This window comes from Liolophura sinensis, chromosome 1 (genome assembly GCF_032854445.1).
Source record: "Liolophura sinensis isolate JHLJ2023 chromosome 1, CUHK_Ljap_v2, whole genome shotgun sequence".
Classification (NCBI taxonomy): Eukaryota; Metazoa; Mollusca; class Polyplacophora; order Chitonida; family Chitonidae; genus Liolophura; species Liolophura sinensis.
In genome coordinates, this window is record NC_088295.1 from 19,694,207 (window position 1) to 19,712,971 (window position 18,765).

Below are 18,765 nucleotides of genomic sequence, written 5' to 3' on the forward strand. Positions count from 1 at the left end.
GAGGTCTCAAATTTTGTACACACAATCTGGCGGAGATTTTCCAGGGGTATATTTTTTGTTTTTTTCTTATGTCACGTGGTTCGGCCGCCATATTGGATTTTGTTTAAAACTTTTAAAAATCTTCTTCTCCAGAACCACTGAATCGATCGTTTGCAAATTTGACATGCAGCTAGTAAGTCATGAGTTCTTTAAAGTTTGCGAAAATGGTTCACTTCCGGTCAAAACTCTGGAAGCTCGCCATTGGTCGAATTTGTGACGTCACAAAAAGTTCTCAAAGTTCAATTGTTCTGAACGTATTCTGATGTATCGAGCTGCTCATTCTGAATCTGGTTGTATTTTTTGCATATCTGTGTAACTTTTTGAGATATCAGCAAAAAACTCAAAAAAGTTACGTAACTTCAAGGACCTGTAGCTCAAGAACTAAGGCAGCTAGAAATGTGCAACCTGCACCAAAGTGTAGCCCAAGACATGCTCTTTCGAGCATTTGTCAAAAGATTTGAGCTCCGATCAATAGTTTTCTCGCTAGGAGCGTTTAAATGACAACACCGTTTTTTGTTTAGAAAAAGATGGGAATCCCATTGCTTTAACATGGAGTTAGATGGGGACTGCACTGGGTTTGTAGTATTTGACCTGATGCTTTTGGCTACACTGTCCGTGATCTCCAGAAACGGTTGTGCTATGACATTCAGTCCAGTTCCCATCTAACTCCAGTACTCTATTAGATGGCGTAGAGATCTAACTACAACAGCAAACGACGTGGACCTGTAAAAGTTAGCTTTGTTTTGCCCAGACCTTGTTTTCTTTACTATACGCTAACCAGGCCAGGGTGATTGACAGATATGGACATGTGCCGTGGTCCAGGTGTTGACTTTCTGACAACAGCCGAGCTATGAGTAGAGCTGTGAGTCTGTGCATGGCAGGTCGTGGATTGAGACGTGGAAGTTCAAATTTGCTGTTACACGGGCTGTGTTTTTGCATTATTCCTTACATAAAGCCAGCCAAGTCTGCCAAGGAATGTCCGTTTTTCACTGGGCATAGTGTCGCATAGGGAATGATCGGCCGACTGCCTCAGTGACAAACGGTGTAAGGTCGCATTTAGATTTTAAAAGCCGTGTAGCTAGTTATGTGTTGATTTTCGACCAATAACTTATGTTCTCATATGAAAGATGAAAGCATAAAGAAAATTTGTATGTAGACTTGAAGTGAGGTTTGCGACTTTCTTGGGGACTACGTGAGATATACAATAGTGTGGGTGGTAGGGGAGATGCTGGCGAAATTTTCTAAGACTTGACCTAATTACACAAGGATTTAAACGCTAACCGTCTTCCGTCTGCGTGGTGTGACGCCTGTCAGTCATGTCAGAGTTCGATCCCAGCTTAGCCAATTTGTCAGGGGATAAAAATGTTGTGAATTTTAAGGTTTTAAGTATGCTGCTAGGCGTAGTTCGATGTTCTGATGACGAATTTGGTTGTTTTTCCTTTGTCCGACGCATGGTTTTGTCGCCAATTGCCATCGAAGTGCGAAAAAGTGCAATTTTCGCCCATGTTTGGCCGTCATGTGACACAAAACTGCTGCAGCTGTGGAGCTGAAAATCACTGAGTACAAAGGGCAATATGCGCACTGTAGGCGTGCGTAAAATCATGGAAGTGTGTCAATAAATGTGGGAGTTGCAATGCTTCAAATATTGTCCAAGGGCCGATTGGCTATATTTGGCACTTTGACGTCCCGATGTTATATGATGCATTTTAAATGCATTTGCGACTGGGATAAAGGCACGAACAATGTAAGCATGCTACCCGACGTAGTTTAACGTCCTGATCATGAATCTGGAATTATTTCTTTCCGGAGACGCATAGTTTTGTCGCAAATGGCGATGAAAACGCGAAAAAGCGCAATTTTTCACCATATTTGGAGATCTATTGCGAGGAAACCGTAACAGCCGTAAAGCTGAAAATCACCGAGTGCAAAGCGCTAAATACGTACACTATGTGTGCCGAAAATCTTTGATCTGTGTCAACAACCACAGGACATGCAGGGGAAAATGTCATCGATCCGATCCGGGATCCCGGCCTAGGATCTGCTATTCGCAGATCCATTCTAGTTATTATTAGGGATCCCGTTCTCCCGAACGGGATCCCTATTGTTTTCGTTCTGTTTTTTCTTATTATTAGGGATCCCGTTCTCCCGAACGGGATCCCTTTTGTTATTGTTCTGTTTTTTCTTATTATTATTATTATTATTTTTTTTTCACCGACTTTGTGAGCAGCAGAACTCAAACACCGTTCAACATAGAGGTCTCAAATTTTGTACACACAATCTGGCAGAGATTTTCCAGGGGTATATTTTTTGTTTTTTTCTTATGTGACGTGGTTCGGCCGCCATATTGGATTTTGTGTAAAATCTTTAAAAATCTTCTTCTCCAGAACCACTGAACCGATCATTTTCAAATTTGACATGCAGCTAGTAGGTCACGAGTTCTTTAAAGTTTGCGAAAATGGTTCACTTCCGGTCAAAACTCTGGAAGCTCGCTATTGGTCGAATTTGTGACGTCACAAAAAGTTCTCAAAGTTCAATTGTTCTCAACGTATTCTGATGTATCTTGAGCTGCTGATTCCGAATCTGGTTGTATTTTTTGTATATCTGTGCAACTTTTTGAGATATAAGAAAAAAACTCAAAAAACTTACGTAAGTTCAATGACCTGTAACTCGAGAACTATGGCAGCTAGAAATGTGCAACCTGCACGAAATTGTAGAACAAGACATGCTCTTTCGAGCATTTGTCAACAGATTTGAGCTCCGATCAATAGTTTTTTCGCTACAAGCGTTTTAAATCACAACACCGTTTTTGTTCAGAAAAAGACGGGAATCCTATTGCTTTAACATGGAGTTAGATGGGGATTGGACTGGGTTTGTAGTATTTGACCTGATGCTTTTGGCTACACTGTCCGTGATCTCCCGAAACGGTTGTACGATGACATTGATTCCAGTTCCCATCTAACTCCAGTACTCTATTAGATGGCGTAGACATCTAACTACAACAGCAAATGACATGGACCTGTAAAAGTTAACTTTGTTTTGCGCAGACCTCGTCCTCTTTACTATACGTTAAACAGGCCAGGGTGATTGACAGATATGGATATGTGCCCTGGTCCAAGTGCTGACTTTCTAACGATGGCCGATCTATCAGTAGAGCAGTGAGTCTGCGCATGGCAGGCCATGGATTGAGATGTGAATGTACAAACTTGCTGTTACACTGGTCGTGTTTTTGCCTTATTTCTTACAAATAGCGGGCTAAGCCTGCCAAGGAACGACTGTTTTTCACTGCGCATAGCGTAGCATCATCAAGGTCGCCGATCTATTCGAGGGAATGCAAATTACCGGCCGACTGCCTCAGCGACAAACGGTGTTAAGTCGCATGGAAACTTTGAAAGCCGTGTATGTGGAACATGTGTCCTTCGAACACAGAACATGGAGGGGAAAACGTCATCGGTTTGATCCGGGATCCCGGCCTAGGATCTGCTATTCGCAGATCCATTCTAGTTATTATTATTATTATTATTATTTTTTTTTCACCGACTTTGTGAGCAGCAGAACTCAAACACCGTTCAACATAGAGGTCTCAAATTTTGTGCACACAATCTGTCGGTGATTTTCCAGGGGTATATTTTTTGTTTTTTTCTTAAGTCACGTGGTTCGGCCGCCATATTGGATTTTGTGTAAAATCTTTAAAAATCTTCTTCTCCAGAACCACTGAACCGATCGGTTTCAAATTTGACATGCAGCTAGTAGGTCACGAGTTCTTTAAAGTTTGCGAAAATGGTTCACTTCCGGTCAAAATTCTGGAAGCTCGCTATTGGTCGAATTTGTGACGTCACAAAAATTTCTCAAAGTTCAAATGTTCTGAACGTATTCTGATGTATCTTGAGCTGCTGATTCTGAATCTGCTTGTATTTTTTTTGTATCTGCAAACCTTTTTGAGATATAAGCAAAAAACTCAAAAAAGTGACGTAACTTCAATGACCTGTAACTCGAGAACTATGGCAGCTAGAAATGTGCAGCCTGCACGAAATTGTAGCCCAAGACATGCTCTTTCGAGCATTTGTCAACAGATTTGAGCTCCGATCAATAGTTTTTTCGCTACAAGCGTTTAAATGACAACACCGTTTTTTGTTTAGAAAAGATTGGAATCCTTTTGATTTAACATGGAGTTAGATGGGGACTGGACTGGGTTTATAGTATTTGACCTGATGCTTTCGGCTACACTGTCCGTGATCTCCCGAAACGGTTGTACGATGACATTGATTCCATTTCACATCTAACTCCAGTATTCTATTAGATGGCGTAGAGATCTAACTACAACAGCAAACGACGTGGACCTGTAAAAGTTAGCTTTGTTTTGCGAAGACCTCGTCCTCTTTACTATACGTTAAACAGGCCAGGGAGATTGACAGATATTGATATGTGCCCTGGTCCAAGTGCTGACTTTCTAACGATGGCCGAGCTATCAGTGGAGCAGTGAGTCCGTGCATGGCAGGTCGTGGATTGAGATGTGAATGTACAAACTTGCTGTTACACTGGTCGTGTTTTTGCCTTATTTCTTACAAATAGCGGGCTAAATCTACCAAGAAACGGCCGTTTTTCACCGAGCATAGCGTGGCATCATTAGGGTCGCCGATCTATTCGAGGGAATACAAATGACCGGCCGACTGCCTCAGTGACAAACGGTGTAAGGTCGCATGGAAACTTTGAAAGCCGTGTATGTGGAACATGTGTCCTTCGAACACAGAACATGAAGGGGAAAACGTCATCGATCCGATCCGGGATCCCGGCCTAGGATCTGCTATTCGCAGATCCATTCTAGTTATTATTATTATTATTATTTTTTTTTCACCGACTTTGTTAGCAGCAGAACTCAAACACCATTCAATATAGAGATCTCAAATTTTGTACACACAATCTGGCGGAGATTTTCTAGACATATAATTTTTTTTTTTTCTCATGTCACGTGGTTCGGCCGCCATATTGGATTTTGTGTAAAATCTTTAAAAATCTTCTTCTCCAGAACCACTGAACCGATCGTTTTCAAATTTGACATGCAGCTAGTAGGTCATGAGTTCTTTAAAGTTTGCGAAAATGGTTCACTTCCGGTCAAAATTCTGGAAGCTCGCTATTGGTCGAATTTGTGACGTCACAAAAAGTTCTCAAAGTTTAAATGTTCTCAACGTATTCTGATGTATCTTGAGCTGCTGATTCTGAATCTGCTTGTATTTTTTTGGTATCTTCAAAACTTTTTGAGATATAAGCAAAAAACTCAAAAAAGTGACGTAAGTTCAATGACCTGTAACTCGAGAACTATGGCAGGTAGAAATGTGCAACCTGCACGAAATTGTAGCCCAAGGCATGCTCTTTCGAGCATTTGTCAACAGATTTGAGCTCCGATCAATAGTTTTTTCGCTAGAAGCGTTTAAATGACAACACCGTTTTTTGTTTAGAAAAGATTGGAATCCTATTGATTTAACATGGAGTTAGATGGGGACTGGACTGGGTTTGTAGTATTTGACCTGATGCTTTCGCCTACACTGTCCGTGATCTCCCGAAACGGTTGTAGGATGACATTTATTCCAGTTCCCATCTAACTCCAGTATTCTATTAGATGGCGTAGAGATCTAACTACAACAGCAAACGACGTGGACCTGTAAAAGTTAGCTTTGTTTTGCGCAGACCTTGTACTCTTTACTATACGTTAAACAGGCCAGGGAGATTGACAGATATGGATATGTGCCCTGGTCCAAGTGCTGACTTTCTAACGATGGCCGAGCTATCAGTGGAGCAGTGAGTCCGTGCATGGCAGGTCGTGGATTGAGATGTGAATGTACAAACTTGCTGTTACACTGGTCGTGTTTTTGCCTTATTTCTTACAAATAGCGGACTAAGTCTGCCAAGAAACGACCGTTTTTCACTGGGCATAGCGTAGCATCATTAGGGTCGCCGATCTATTCGAGGGAATACAAATAACCGGCCGACTGCCTCAGTGACAAACGGTGTAAGGTCGCATGGAAACTTTGAAAGCCGTGTATGTGGAACATGTGTCCTTCGAACACAGAACATGAAGGGGGAAATGTCATCGATCCGATCCGGGATCCCGGCCTAGGATCTGCTATTCGCAGATCCATTCTAGTTTTGTTTTGTTTCATTTAGCATCTTATGCAGGTTGTGTATTTGGACACAAGTGCACTCAATCTATTATAAATACATGTATACTAATACTGTGCAATGGCTGATTGTGCTGTATTATAATTTCTGGAGGGTAAGAGGAACATCTTTGCAGTCTCTGAGTTGCTTTCTTATTAGTAATAAGAAATACTGCAGCTTTTTAAATTATGACCCATACATGATGTCAGTCTTACAAAAATAACGGCATGGTGAATGTTGGTTGTCTCAGTACCAGCAGTTAATAAAGCTCAGTGCCACTGTCTGTTCACTTACTTAGGACGGTGTTCAGTGAACATCTGTCATAAATTGTGAGGCATTTTGTTCTCCATATCCATTTCCGAGGAATTGAATACTACAGTGGCAGATACTACAGTGGCAGATACTTCAGTGGCAGATACTACAGTGGCAGATACTACAGTGGCAGATACTTCAGTGGCAGATACTACAGTGGCAGATACTTCAATGGCTGATACTACAGTGGCAGATACTACAGTGGCAGATACTTCAATGGCTGATACTACAGTGGCAGATACTTCAGTGGCATACAAGGGCCATTAGCTGATTATACCTAATATCCAGCTGGTTGAATTTACTCCCCATCTGCAGGCATGAAGTCATTCACCAGTTGCTGTTCCAGACCGGGCACTGCTTCTTGCCATTGGCATGTACTAGTAGGACAAGGGTTTACTTTTGCCCTAATTTTATGAAGGGATTCCCTTCCAGCAGTCATTTGATTCAACATGTTACACAAATCTTCAAAGATAGTGACAAATGGAAACTTTTAACAGGATTCTGCTTTCTTAATTGGCGCTTTTTCCTTTGAAATGGAAAGCTAAAATGTGCTATCATTTGAGAGTATACATATACATACAGCCCCTAGGTCTGCACTAAGCATTACCATCTGGATTGTTTTTCCTGTTGATCGAATTTTGTACTTGTTCTTCACAAAGATCTTATTATATCTTTACTACCAGTTTTTACATTTTTGCTCTATGCATAATGTTTCAATATTTATTCACCCAGAGTTCTCCCATGTATTGATGAGTTTCCTGTCACAAGCTTTAATGAGCTCAAGGTCATAATATTTGTATATCATCAAGAAAAAATTGAATAGAAGATAGAAATGCATGGTGGAATACATTATATCTAAACTTGTGTGAGCTTGTCTGTATTGTGTTGAATGCCAAGGGTTCAACATAGTGATAGTCACAAAGCAAACAACTTCTCCATCAAGTTCTTACTGTGTTAAGCCTGGCTACTTTGTCAAGCTCTGCTATTGTACTGTATTGATTATAGACAGAACTTCTGCTGGTGGTGATGACCTTGTTGAAAGCGATGAGAACCAACAGTGTGTGAGACTGTACCAACCCTGACTGTAAAGTAAACCCTGTGCCTCTCATAATGGATGGAATTAAGAACCCATAATCTTCATTCTGATGGATTAAAGTGAAATTTTCCTAACTAGCTTGGGAAAAAATGGAAAGTGTTTTTCTCTTATTTTTTTTTCCTGTTTTGATGTAGCACAGTAGTAGTTTGTATGAAAGTCAGTGTAAAGCTGCTGTTCTATACATTGATTTACCAGGATCATGGACATTAACTGGACATTTATCTGGCCATTTTGTCAGAAAATATAGAAAGAAATGTATCCAATCAAGGATCAATGTTTTTATTCTTGTCACACACGTCATTGATTGATAATGTATGTACATGGAAAATTTAGTGCAGGTAATTGTGGAATTACTATAAGGTGTTACTAAAGGAATCGCGAATGATCTTCAGGGAACAGTGCGGTACCAGATTTGCCAGGGTTGTCTTAACTGTCTCCAGTTAACCCCAATGTCATTTATGTAAAGGATCCATTCTTTAATTGCTCATGATCAAATGAGAACAAATGAATAGGTTTATCACAGGATACGAATAACATTGACTCTCTGCTCCGGATATTGATTCCCTTGTGGTATCACCGACAAGAAATCAAGCAGTAAAGAAATTCTACCCCTGCAGTTATGCTAATTGGGACTTTCATCAATATATATCAATACACCATTTTCCTGAAACAGTTGGCGTGTCATGTACATTGAAGTGTCTGCACAGTGTCCTGTTCACAGGGTACCTGTGTGTTCTAGGATCAGTTAATTGTTTCTTCTCTTTGTGTCTCTCTTGCTCATCTTTCTTCCAATCAGACTTCCTTCCCCACCTGCAATGCCCTTTGTCAGTCTCGCATCTCACTTCCTTCCCATGTCTTTTCTGTCACATCTTTCTTCCCACCAGGGTCCATCACATCCTGGTTCTTATCTCACTCCCTCACTCTGACTCTCACACGCATTCATGTATCTTTTCCCCAACAGCCTTTCTTATGAAGGGCTGAGAATTCTTATTGCTGTTTCCATTGATAAATAAACTGTGTTACGTCTGGGTAGAGCATTGGATGCTCTTTAATCCAGGCTGCTTGTACACGTTGTAATGAACACACACGTTTGCATGCCAGATTCAAAACATCCATATGTTAGCACATTTGTGGAAATATTTCACTTATACGACGGCGGCCAGCATTATGGTGGGCGGGAACCGGGCACAGCCCGGGGGAAACCCACAACCATCCGCAGGTTGCTGCAGACCTTCCCACTTACAGCCGGAGAGGAAGCCAGCATGAGCTGGACTTGAACTCACCGCGACTTTTGCGCAGTATGAAAGTATATGACTGTGAAAATGTATTTGTCATTATTTATGCCAAACAAAGGCCACAAATGAGAGGAGAGGAATGTATCAGGAAGCTGTTTTATGATCACCTCGGCTTTCATCAACACTGTCAGCAGCTTGGATTGATCGAGGATCACAGCTCAATGAGAGCAGGTGCATGTTTGCACATTGGACTTCGTCCTTCTGGAAACTTTAAAGAAATATAACGAGGACAGTTCATGTATGTCAAGGCCTGGTCACGGCCTGGATGCAGGTTGCCGTGGATTCTGTCTCCAGGTATATGATTATGGTTAAGAGCAGGCCAATTTGCAGACGGCCTGTGTCCCCTTACAGGAAGCGACCGCCCCATTGCTGACAGCTTCATAGTTACCACCATCAGTTCCAGTTATTAATGTCCCATAAGTCAAAAAAACCAGGTATTTTAGAGCTCATGACAGCACTTCAGAGGGGTAATTATCTCCTGACATCAAGTCCCAAGCCTTTGTTTCCTCATTCTGATTTTTATACAGAAGCCAAGGAACTGGGTAAATTTTCTGCATTTACTGCTCAGCAGATTTAGAAGTCAATCCAATGTTTTAATCTATTTTTGACACATTGCATCAATCATAGAGAGCTCATTAGTGTAAGTCTTTAAGTTGAAAACTCTCTGTTTCCTGTTACCATTTTTATTTTATATATATCTGTATGTACACACACAAGACTTGTGCCAGTGGTCAGGCAAGAAATAACCATAACATTGGTCAGCATTTTTGAAGTGTACATATTTTCAAATAATTTACAAGAATAATATATGTGTATTTAATAACATGCACGATTTGACCTCACCTGTGCTGAAAATTGAAGTCATACTCAGTTTTTGCGCAGTATGTTTGATTTATTTATTTGATTGGTGTTTTACGCCGTACTCAAGAATATTTCACTTATACGACGGCGGCCAGCATTATGGCGGGCGGAAACCGGGCACAGCCCGGGGGAAACCCACGACCATCCGCAGGTTGCTGCAGACCTTCCGACTTACAGCCGGAGAGGAAGCCAGCATGAGCTGGACTTGAACTCACAGCGACTTTTGCGCAGTATGAAAGTATATGACCGTGAAAATGTATTTGTCTTCAAACCACATCTCTTCAATTTACAATGTCATCCTGCCCCAGTCTTGAATTAACATAATGGTATAAAGAACAATTTCTGATTTCATGAGCTGTCCAGCAGTCCTACTAGAACGTTCAGTATTCATGTATCTTTGATTCAGATCAAGACATGGTTTGCCAACAAAGTTTACCACCATTATGAGATCCAATCAGCTGACATTTCCATAATTCTCATGAATGTCAATCACCATTCCACTGGCTGTTTGTTCTCATTTGTGTAGTGAAGCCAGAAATCATATTTTTGCAGCTGTATTATGATTATGGTTCTTATACCAGCCAGCTGGAAGTTCAGTGTGGAACCCTGTCAGTATCCAGTAACCAAAAGACCTACGAAAAAAGATTCAAGTCTCAAAATAAATTAGTTGGAGTTAACAGGTGTTAAGCTTTTTTTGTGGGTTGATTTTCTGTATTATTGAGGGAAACAAGAAAGTCAGGGTGATGTAATTTATTTTGCAGCATAAAAAGATTTTCATCAATAAGACTTTATATCTAGGTTGCATGTCTCATATATATAAATATTGTATGTATATAAAGCCAGCTATTAATAAGAGGCAAGAAGGAAATATGCAGGCTCATTACTTCATTTGTTTGAAGTACAACTGTACTCAAATTTCCTTTTGATATATTAAATGGGTCAGAACAAAAATTCTTACGCTGCTTTGTGATCTCAGACATTGTGATCAATGATGTTTCTAATATGATTTTTTTGTGTCTGTGTGTATTTTCAGGATGAGAAAGAAGCCAGCAAACCTCCTCCTTCTGAGCTGCAGTTTAGCCCTAAACCTAAAAGCCATATTCTGGATAAGAAAGAGGTAGGTGAAAAACAGCTTCTTACAGGTTCGTGTTGATCTAATATAGTACTCTGCAGCCAACAATTGCAGGAATATCTCTTAATTATAAGGTGTTAAATACAAGTGAAACCTTATTATTATGCAGTAGAATATTTTGTTTCCAAGTCAACTGACTACACACATAGTTTGGCCCAGTAAGCCACTCATATCATACAGGACAAACGATGACTGTGTCCTAATCTTGTCAGATCTACATTGCTTCAGTTCTCATAAGAGTCAACTGACTACACACATAGTTTGGTCCAGTAAGCCACTCATATCATACAGGACAAACGATGACTGTGTCCTAATCTTGTCAGATCTACATTGCTTCAGTTCTGATAAGAGCCAACTGACTACACACATAGTTTGGCCCAGTAAGCCACTCATATCATACAGGACAAACGATGACTGTGTCCTAATCTTGTCAGATCTACATTGCTTCAGTTCTCATAAGAGTCAACTGACTACACACATAGTTTGGCCCAGTAAGCCACTCATATCATACAGGACAAATGATGACTGTGTCCTAATCTTGTCAGATCTACATTGCTTCAGTTCTCATAAGAGCCAACTGACTTCACACATAGTTTGGCCCAGTAAGCCACTCATATCATACAGGACAAACGATGACTGTGTCCTAATCTTGTCAGATCTACATTGCTTCAGTTCTCATAAGAGCCAACTGACTTCATACATAGTTTGGCCCAGTAAGCCACTCATATCATACAGGACAAACGATGACTGTGTCCTAATCTTGTCAGATCTACATTGCTTCAGTTCTCATAAGAGCCAACTGACTACACACATAGTTTGGCCCAGTAAGCCACTCATATCATACAGGACAAACGATGACTGTGTCCTAATCTTGTCAGATCTACATTGCTTCAGTTCTCATAAGAGCCAACTGACTTCACACATAGTTTGGCCCAGTAAGCCACTCATATCATACAGGACAAATGATGACTGTGTCCTAATCTTGTCAGATCTACATTGCTTCAGTTCTCATAAGAGCCAACTGACTATACACATAGTTTGGTCCAGTAAGCCACTCATATCATACAGGACAAACGATGACTGTGTCCTAATCTTGTCAGATCTACATTGCTTCAGTTCTGATAAGAGCCAACTGACTACACACATAGTTTGGCCCAGTAAGCCACTCATATCATACAGGACAAACGATGACTGTGTCCTAATCTTGTCAGATCTCCGCACCTTGCGGGAATCTAGTACAGTTAGAAGAAAAGAACTGAGTGTGTTAACTTATACATCTGCCTTCCTTGCCTTACTACCAAATATACCATATTTGGCGACGAGGTAAGCAAGAACCTTATGGCTATACTTCCTGATTTCACGCTTTCTTTGACTGGACTTGAGATGGCTTGGGTGCAGATTGATACACCTACTCCCAGCAAGCCCACCATACCCTGGCCGCACTGGAAACGTCTGTTTAAAAATTTGCTAGTGACACAAATGAGGCGTCTGCTGATTGGAAAAAGGCTGTTCTCTTACATTCACTCAGAGCTGAGGGACAAAGAATTTTCTACACACTGCCCTTACCAGGTGAAGACTCCGACAGTTCTTATTCGAGAGCAATGGCTACCCACCAGACACATTTCACGCCTATGCCTATGATGAGTGTCAGTGCAGAGCGTAATCATTTTCATATGAGAACTAAACGAACCCAATGAAAGTTCTAACAGTTATATGGCTCTTCTCCATGAATTAGCTTCTGCATGTAACTTTGGTACTTTCTGTTAGGAAATGTTGTTAGATCAGCTTATTGAGAAACCTAAAAACTACAGAATCTGTGAATGCCTTTTGCTTGAACTCAAACTGGATAAGGCCATTGAAATTGCTTGTCAGATTGAAACTGCTCTTAAGGAGGCAAAATCTATCTCTGGAATTCCCGACCCTGGTAAAGTTTGTGCAGCAGTTACCGGTACCAAAACTAAGGGGAAATTTTGGCACAAATCAAACAAACAATCAAGAAACCAGTCTGGATACCAGTCCAGAAACCAGGCCAAAGGTTCCAGAAAGTGCTACCACTGTGAATCTCCAAAACCTGCCGAACTTGTGGAAAGAAAAATCACTTTGATGTTGTCTGTTTGCAGACTGGCAAAGTGCAAAGGTTGACGTTGGACGGCTCCGATGACTTGAAAGTTTTGTGTACACAGCAGAAAGACCCTATCCCTACAAAGAAAACTGTAAATTGTACAGTGGATGTGAACTCTGTGAAACTCAGTGTAATTGTTGACACCATTTCGAATGTTTCACTTATGTCTTTACATGTGATAAACATTTTCTGAGGGATGCATTGCAGTCTGACACAGTGCCTATCACTGGTTACACATTTCACAAAATTTCTACAGTGGGTTCTTTCCATGCTTGTGTAAGATATAAAGATAATTCTGTACCTACTGTATTTCATATTGTACATAAAGGCAGTAGCTTACTTGGTAAAGATTTAATCTAAGGGTCTTAATATCCAAGGCAGTATGCTGTCATGTTATGCTACTTCCACAGCTGCTAGTTGTCAGTTACCACAGGTTAACGCTAACTGATCCTGTTATTACTATTAACACTAATGCTAACATGAGCCGTCCTACATCAGTCTACAACCCTATCCCTACAAAGATTAGATCAGATTTTCTTGACCTGTTCTCTGATAAGTTAGGCAAAATTAAAGGGTTTACTCATCATGTGAAAACTCATCCAAGTGTAAAACCCGTGCAGCAAAAACTCCTTACGCCATGAAGTCTCCAGCGAGTTAAAGTGCTTAGAAGACGCTGGTATAATTGAGTGAACCAAGGCATCTGAATGGTTTTCTCCCATTGTTGTTACAAGAAAGAAAAACAACAAAATTTGAGTATGTGTTGACCTCAGGAAGCCTAATGAGGTAATTGTGTGTGACAAATTCACTCTTCCTACAGTGAAAGATTTGATTAGTGAAATGCAAGGTGCGGCCCATTTTTCAGGATTAGATTTGAAATCAGTTTATCACCAGGTCTAACTTCATCCCCACAGCCATGACCTGTTTTATTACCCATGAAGGCACATTCCGTTTCCGACGCATTTGTTTTGGCTTGTCAAATGCCCCTACTTTCAGAAAATGATGTCAATTATTTTGTCTGTCATTCCCGGTTCAGAGTGCTTCATTGACAACATTTGCGTATTTGGCCATGACAAAAAGTCCCATGGCAAAACTCTCTATGCAGTATTATATAGACTTGAGAAGCGATGTACGACACTGAATGACAAATGTCAGTTTGATGTGAAGTGTTTAGACTTGCAAGGTCATGTACTTGATCACAATGGTTAATGACCGAGTCCCAAGTTAGTGTCAGGTATTGTTGATGCTTCTGTACCTGAAACTAAACAATAATTCTAATCTTTCCGTGGCCTTGAAGTTACTCAATATATATTTATTCCCACTTGCATAGCAGAAAGAGTTCAGTCATTCCATTTCTTTCAGCCCTGGTATATATTCATGTCACACTGATGCCTTAGTGCAGGACGATAAGCTTTACTTACATGATGCTTCGGGTCAAACGTTCTTTTCTTCTATTCAACCTTTGCAATTGTCCACAAATTAAAGACAGGCCAGAGTAACATTTGTAATTGTTTGGTTTGTCACTGTGTCTAATAACCATTCATCCCTCTATCCTTGGCTGCATCGTCCGCTCTTTAAGATTAACTTCACACTCTCCCTGCTGTCACTGAACCGCCACCAGTTCTTGTGTACTTGTACGTGAGTCTCTTCGGTCCTTGTCGTTAAACCCCGTGACTGTAGCGTCACGACCATCGCCGTGTGTGACGTCATTTCATTTTTCGTTGTTTATGGCAACGTCACTTCGAATATTGACGTCCTTGAAGTGACAAATTCGTTGTATCAGAATGGTAAGTGTTATGACTGTGTATACAGTACTCTTCATCCTAAACATAAATGTTATTCATTTCCAAGTCCCACGATGTTCCTTTTGCTGGTGTGAAGTTTTAATCATATAACACGATATGTGATGTTTTAGTTTCCAGGTTTATCAAATGGCGGATTTAGAAGAGGGCGCAAAGCCCAATGATGTGGGCAATCTATGCTAAAATGTTTTCCCAGTTTTTCTGCTAAAGTGAATGCCTTGCACAAAGTGAATAATACTGAACCATATTACTGGACTCATGCCACAGATAAAGCATTTCGCGATATTAAGCCTGATATTGTTAACAGTCTAGGTTTCATCCAAACCATGACATTGTTGTTACCACCGATGCTAGTATGTATAGTATTGGTGGAGTCTTTTCTCAAATTGCGTCATGTAGATCCAAGGTTATGGCTTGTGCATCGCGAACAGTGAATGCCGCAGAACAACATTTTATTCTGTGTTATCACTAATCCTCTAAAGGTACTGGCCGCAGGCCTATAAGAATTGCTCTCTTGATATTGCCCGATTGTTGCATTGCCATTTCACTGTCCAGTTCAAACCTGGATCACAAACACTATCGCAGGTAGACTCTTGGGACAGCCTATGTCCACATCGGATTTAGCCATAAATGAAGATGATGGGAATGCAGTGTTCCAAGTAATTCTTTTGAACTCCTGCAGTGCCATTACACCGACGACACAACTCATTCATTTGGCTAATGAAAATCACCAAGGTATAGTTGAGACTAAAACACGCCTGTGCAATCTTTATTGGTGGCCAAAAATGGGCCAACAAATTACAGAATTAGTGAAAAGTTGCTCTACATGTCAGCTATCTGATGAATCTGCTGGTACAAGAGTTGCCCCTATGCAACCAGTTCCCTTACCCCCATGCAACCAGTTCCCCTGTTTGAGCGTCCTTGGCAAAAGCTGGGAATAGATTTTGTTGGCCCAGATTATTCTGCACCTATTTCAGAAAAGTTTTTATTTCATTGATCAATTACCGTGGCAAATGACTAGAAGTTGTGTTTGTTTCCTACATTACCACTAAAACTGTAATTAGTTTTAACAGCTATTTTGAGTTGGGAAGGTAACGGTGACAAGATCGTTTTAGATACAGGTTCGCAGCAAGTATTGCATGAATTGGAAGAATTCCTTCGAGCTCGGAATATAAAGTACAGATATTCAACTGTTTACCACCCCAAAATAGTGAAGTCGAACATTTTGATCGAATTCTCAGTGAAACTATTCAAGTTGCTCGAATTGAGAAAGGCCTGGTCAAATCTGCCCTGAGAGAATTTCTTGCTCCTTACTGAGCTACGTGACATTCTACTAACAGAGTATCACCGTTCTTCATTTTACAAGGTAGACATATGAGAAGGCTACTGGATATTGTTGGCTTGACAACCTCTCCTAGTCCATTTATTCCAGTCAACATCGAGCAGCGAGTTGAGAAACGTCAGACTCAAGCTAAACATACTCATGACAAACGTAACCGTGCTAAGTCCAGAAAATTTGCACCTGGTGATCCTGTGCGAATTAAGAAACCATGGTCAGTTAGGAAAGGCAAAAGTAAATACACTTCTCCTACTACAACTTGGAAACAGATTGGCCCACACATGTATGTCATGGCCAATGGTCAGAAATCGAACCAGGAGTATATTTCCCTGTTCTATGAAGCAGTAGCTTCTGTCAGTGGAGAGGGAGATAATGTAACTGTTGATCCAGTCAATACTACACAAGTGGTTAACCCACAATCACTTAGAAATCCCCCTGTAAAAAAAACTGGCTCCTGCTTGGACTCAGGATTTTATTATGTGTAGATAAGTGATTCAATGTATTGTTTTATACCGCTACAGTTAACAGGTGTTAAATGTATTTCCAGTCAAAAGTAGCTTATTCATTTATTTCATTCCATGTTACCCATCATGTTACAGTGAGCATATGTTAACAATTGCTGCTATATACACATTTAACACATGCTTTCCTTTAGTAACTTAAATTCTCTAGTAGCAGCCGATTCTTTACAAGATGAGAAATGAGGTATTTCGTCACACTCTACCTGTGTACCATGTGGGAATCTTGTACAGTTCGTAGAATAGAACTCAGTGCGTGGACTTGTACATTTTTACAGGTGTAACAGGTACCTGGCAAGGGACCCAGTGGTGTACTCTTAGACTAGGTCATTACATTGTGTGCAGCCATAAACCTAATTGTGATCATAAAAGTGAAATATTCTTGAATAACACATTAAAAACCAGTCATATAAATAAATATCATCCAAGTCTCCTAAATCAGTATTCATACAATCAGACATATTCATTGAAGGATATCCTTTATAACAATCCAGAAATGTCAGGTTTAGTGTTTTGTATAAAAGTGGGCTTCAGTTCTTTTAAATGTTGATATCAGATCCTTTATGCATTTGTTTCAGTTTGAACTGCTATACATTGAAGTCTTGTACACGATCAAACATAAGATAGGCACAACCACTGGTGGCCATCTGCCATACATTCAAGACCTGTACCAGTATGCACAGGAGGCATTTGGGGTTAACCCTGAGGACCATGCCCGCCTGCTGGCCAAGGCCACGGAAGAAAAGGTAAGCTTGGCATTTTTACAATCTTGGAAACTCCAAATGTGACCATTTGTGTGTCCCACAAGGCTGATAATAAGGTGAAATGTAAGACGAATGGCAAAACAGATGAGATTCAAGTGTGGCTTTATGGAAACTTTGTGTTCACTTCATTCTAATTGATCCCTGTCCTCGTACAAGATTTCTGTGAGAATTTCTTTTGGAGGAAATTGTTACCTCCAACCAGGATCTCCGTGTGTCCCTGGAGTAATCACAGATATGTTCATGCTTGGGATCAAATGATTGATGCATGAACAGTAAAGAAAACTGTAGTAAAGGTGCACTTTTAACTGCCGTTATGTATTCATTAGCTATAGTGACAGGCAAGTCATATTTGCCAACTTCATCTTTTGATATCAAATGCTTAAGTTCATGACATTTTTCAGTTATTGTTTGCATTTTATGACATTTTTTGCTTTTTTGCTAATTGCTAATATCCTATCCTAAGCGTCAGCATCCATTAACAGTGAAAACAATGTTAAGGTAAATTTTAGGGGTTGTATCTCAAAAAGTACTTCACATAGTCCCATGTACTATGCTGAAGTTTTGGATACATGTAAAACACAATAACTTGAGGGAGTATTCCTTAGTGTGTGTTGCATAATACAATTAATGTTAGGGCCTCTGTGGCTCAGTTGGTTAGCGCATTAGCGCAGTGTAATGACACAGGAACCTCTCACCAATGCGGTCGCTGTGAGTTCAAGTCCAGCTCATGCTGGCTTCCTCTCAAGCCATGCGTGGGAAGATATTCCAGCAACCTGCGGATGGTTGTGGGTTTCACCCAGGCTCTGACCGGTTTCCTCCCGCTATAATGCTGGCCGCCATCGTATAAATGAAATATTTTTTAGTATGGCGTAAAACACCAATCAAATAAATAAATAAATACAATCAATGTTGAAGTAATGTTACTGGTGGTAATTCTAAAACTACTGTGTGTATTGAGCTAAGGTTTTGCATATGTGTAAAGCACAACAACTAAAGGGGGATGTTCCATTCTTGATAGCCTCCATGATTGTGTGTTATTAACTGTAAATTACCAAACTCCTGAAATTCACTTCTCTTGTGAATGTTAGAATCCATGTTCAGGTAAGTGTTTTAGTCTGGTTTGTAAGGAACTGAAGTTTTGCATTCACGTGGCTCCTACAGGTGAGCATATTTGTGTGTTCAATAAAGTGTATTACATGTTTCTGCACCTTGTTTATCCTAAATCTAGAAGTTACATAAAGTAAGGATATATATGTAGAAGTCATTGGAATGTTTGTGCTAAACCAATAAGGTTATGTCATTTAGATGATAAATGTTAGTAATGGCTGTTTCTAC

At 40.3% G+C, this 18,765-nt stretch overlaps 1 protein-coding gene across 1 annotated transcript in view; it reads left to right on the forward strand.

The window, feature by feature from the left end:
* The window catches only part of LOC135481033 (BAI1-associated protein 3-like), a 110,636-nt gene that overhangs the window by 57,814 nt on the left and 34,057 nt on the right, over positions 1 to 18,765 (forward strand). The window contains exons 4-5 of the mRNA XM_064760967.1: positions 10,790 to 10,873; positions 17,245 to 17,412. Coding sequence (XP_064617037.1) covers positions 10,790 to 10,873; positions 17,245 to 17,412 — 252 coding nt within the window. The remainder of the gene's footprint in view (positions 1 to 10,789; positions 10,874 to 17,244; positions 17,413 to 18,765) is intronic.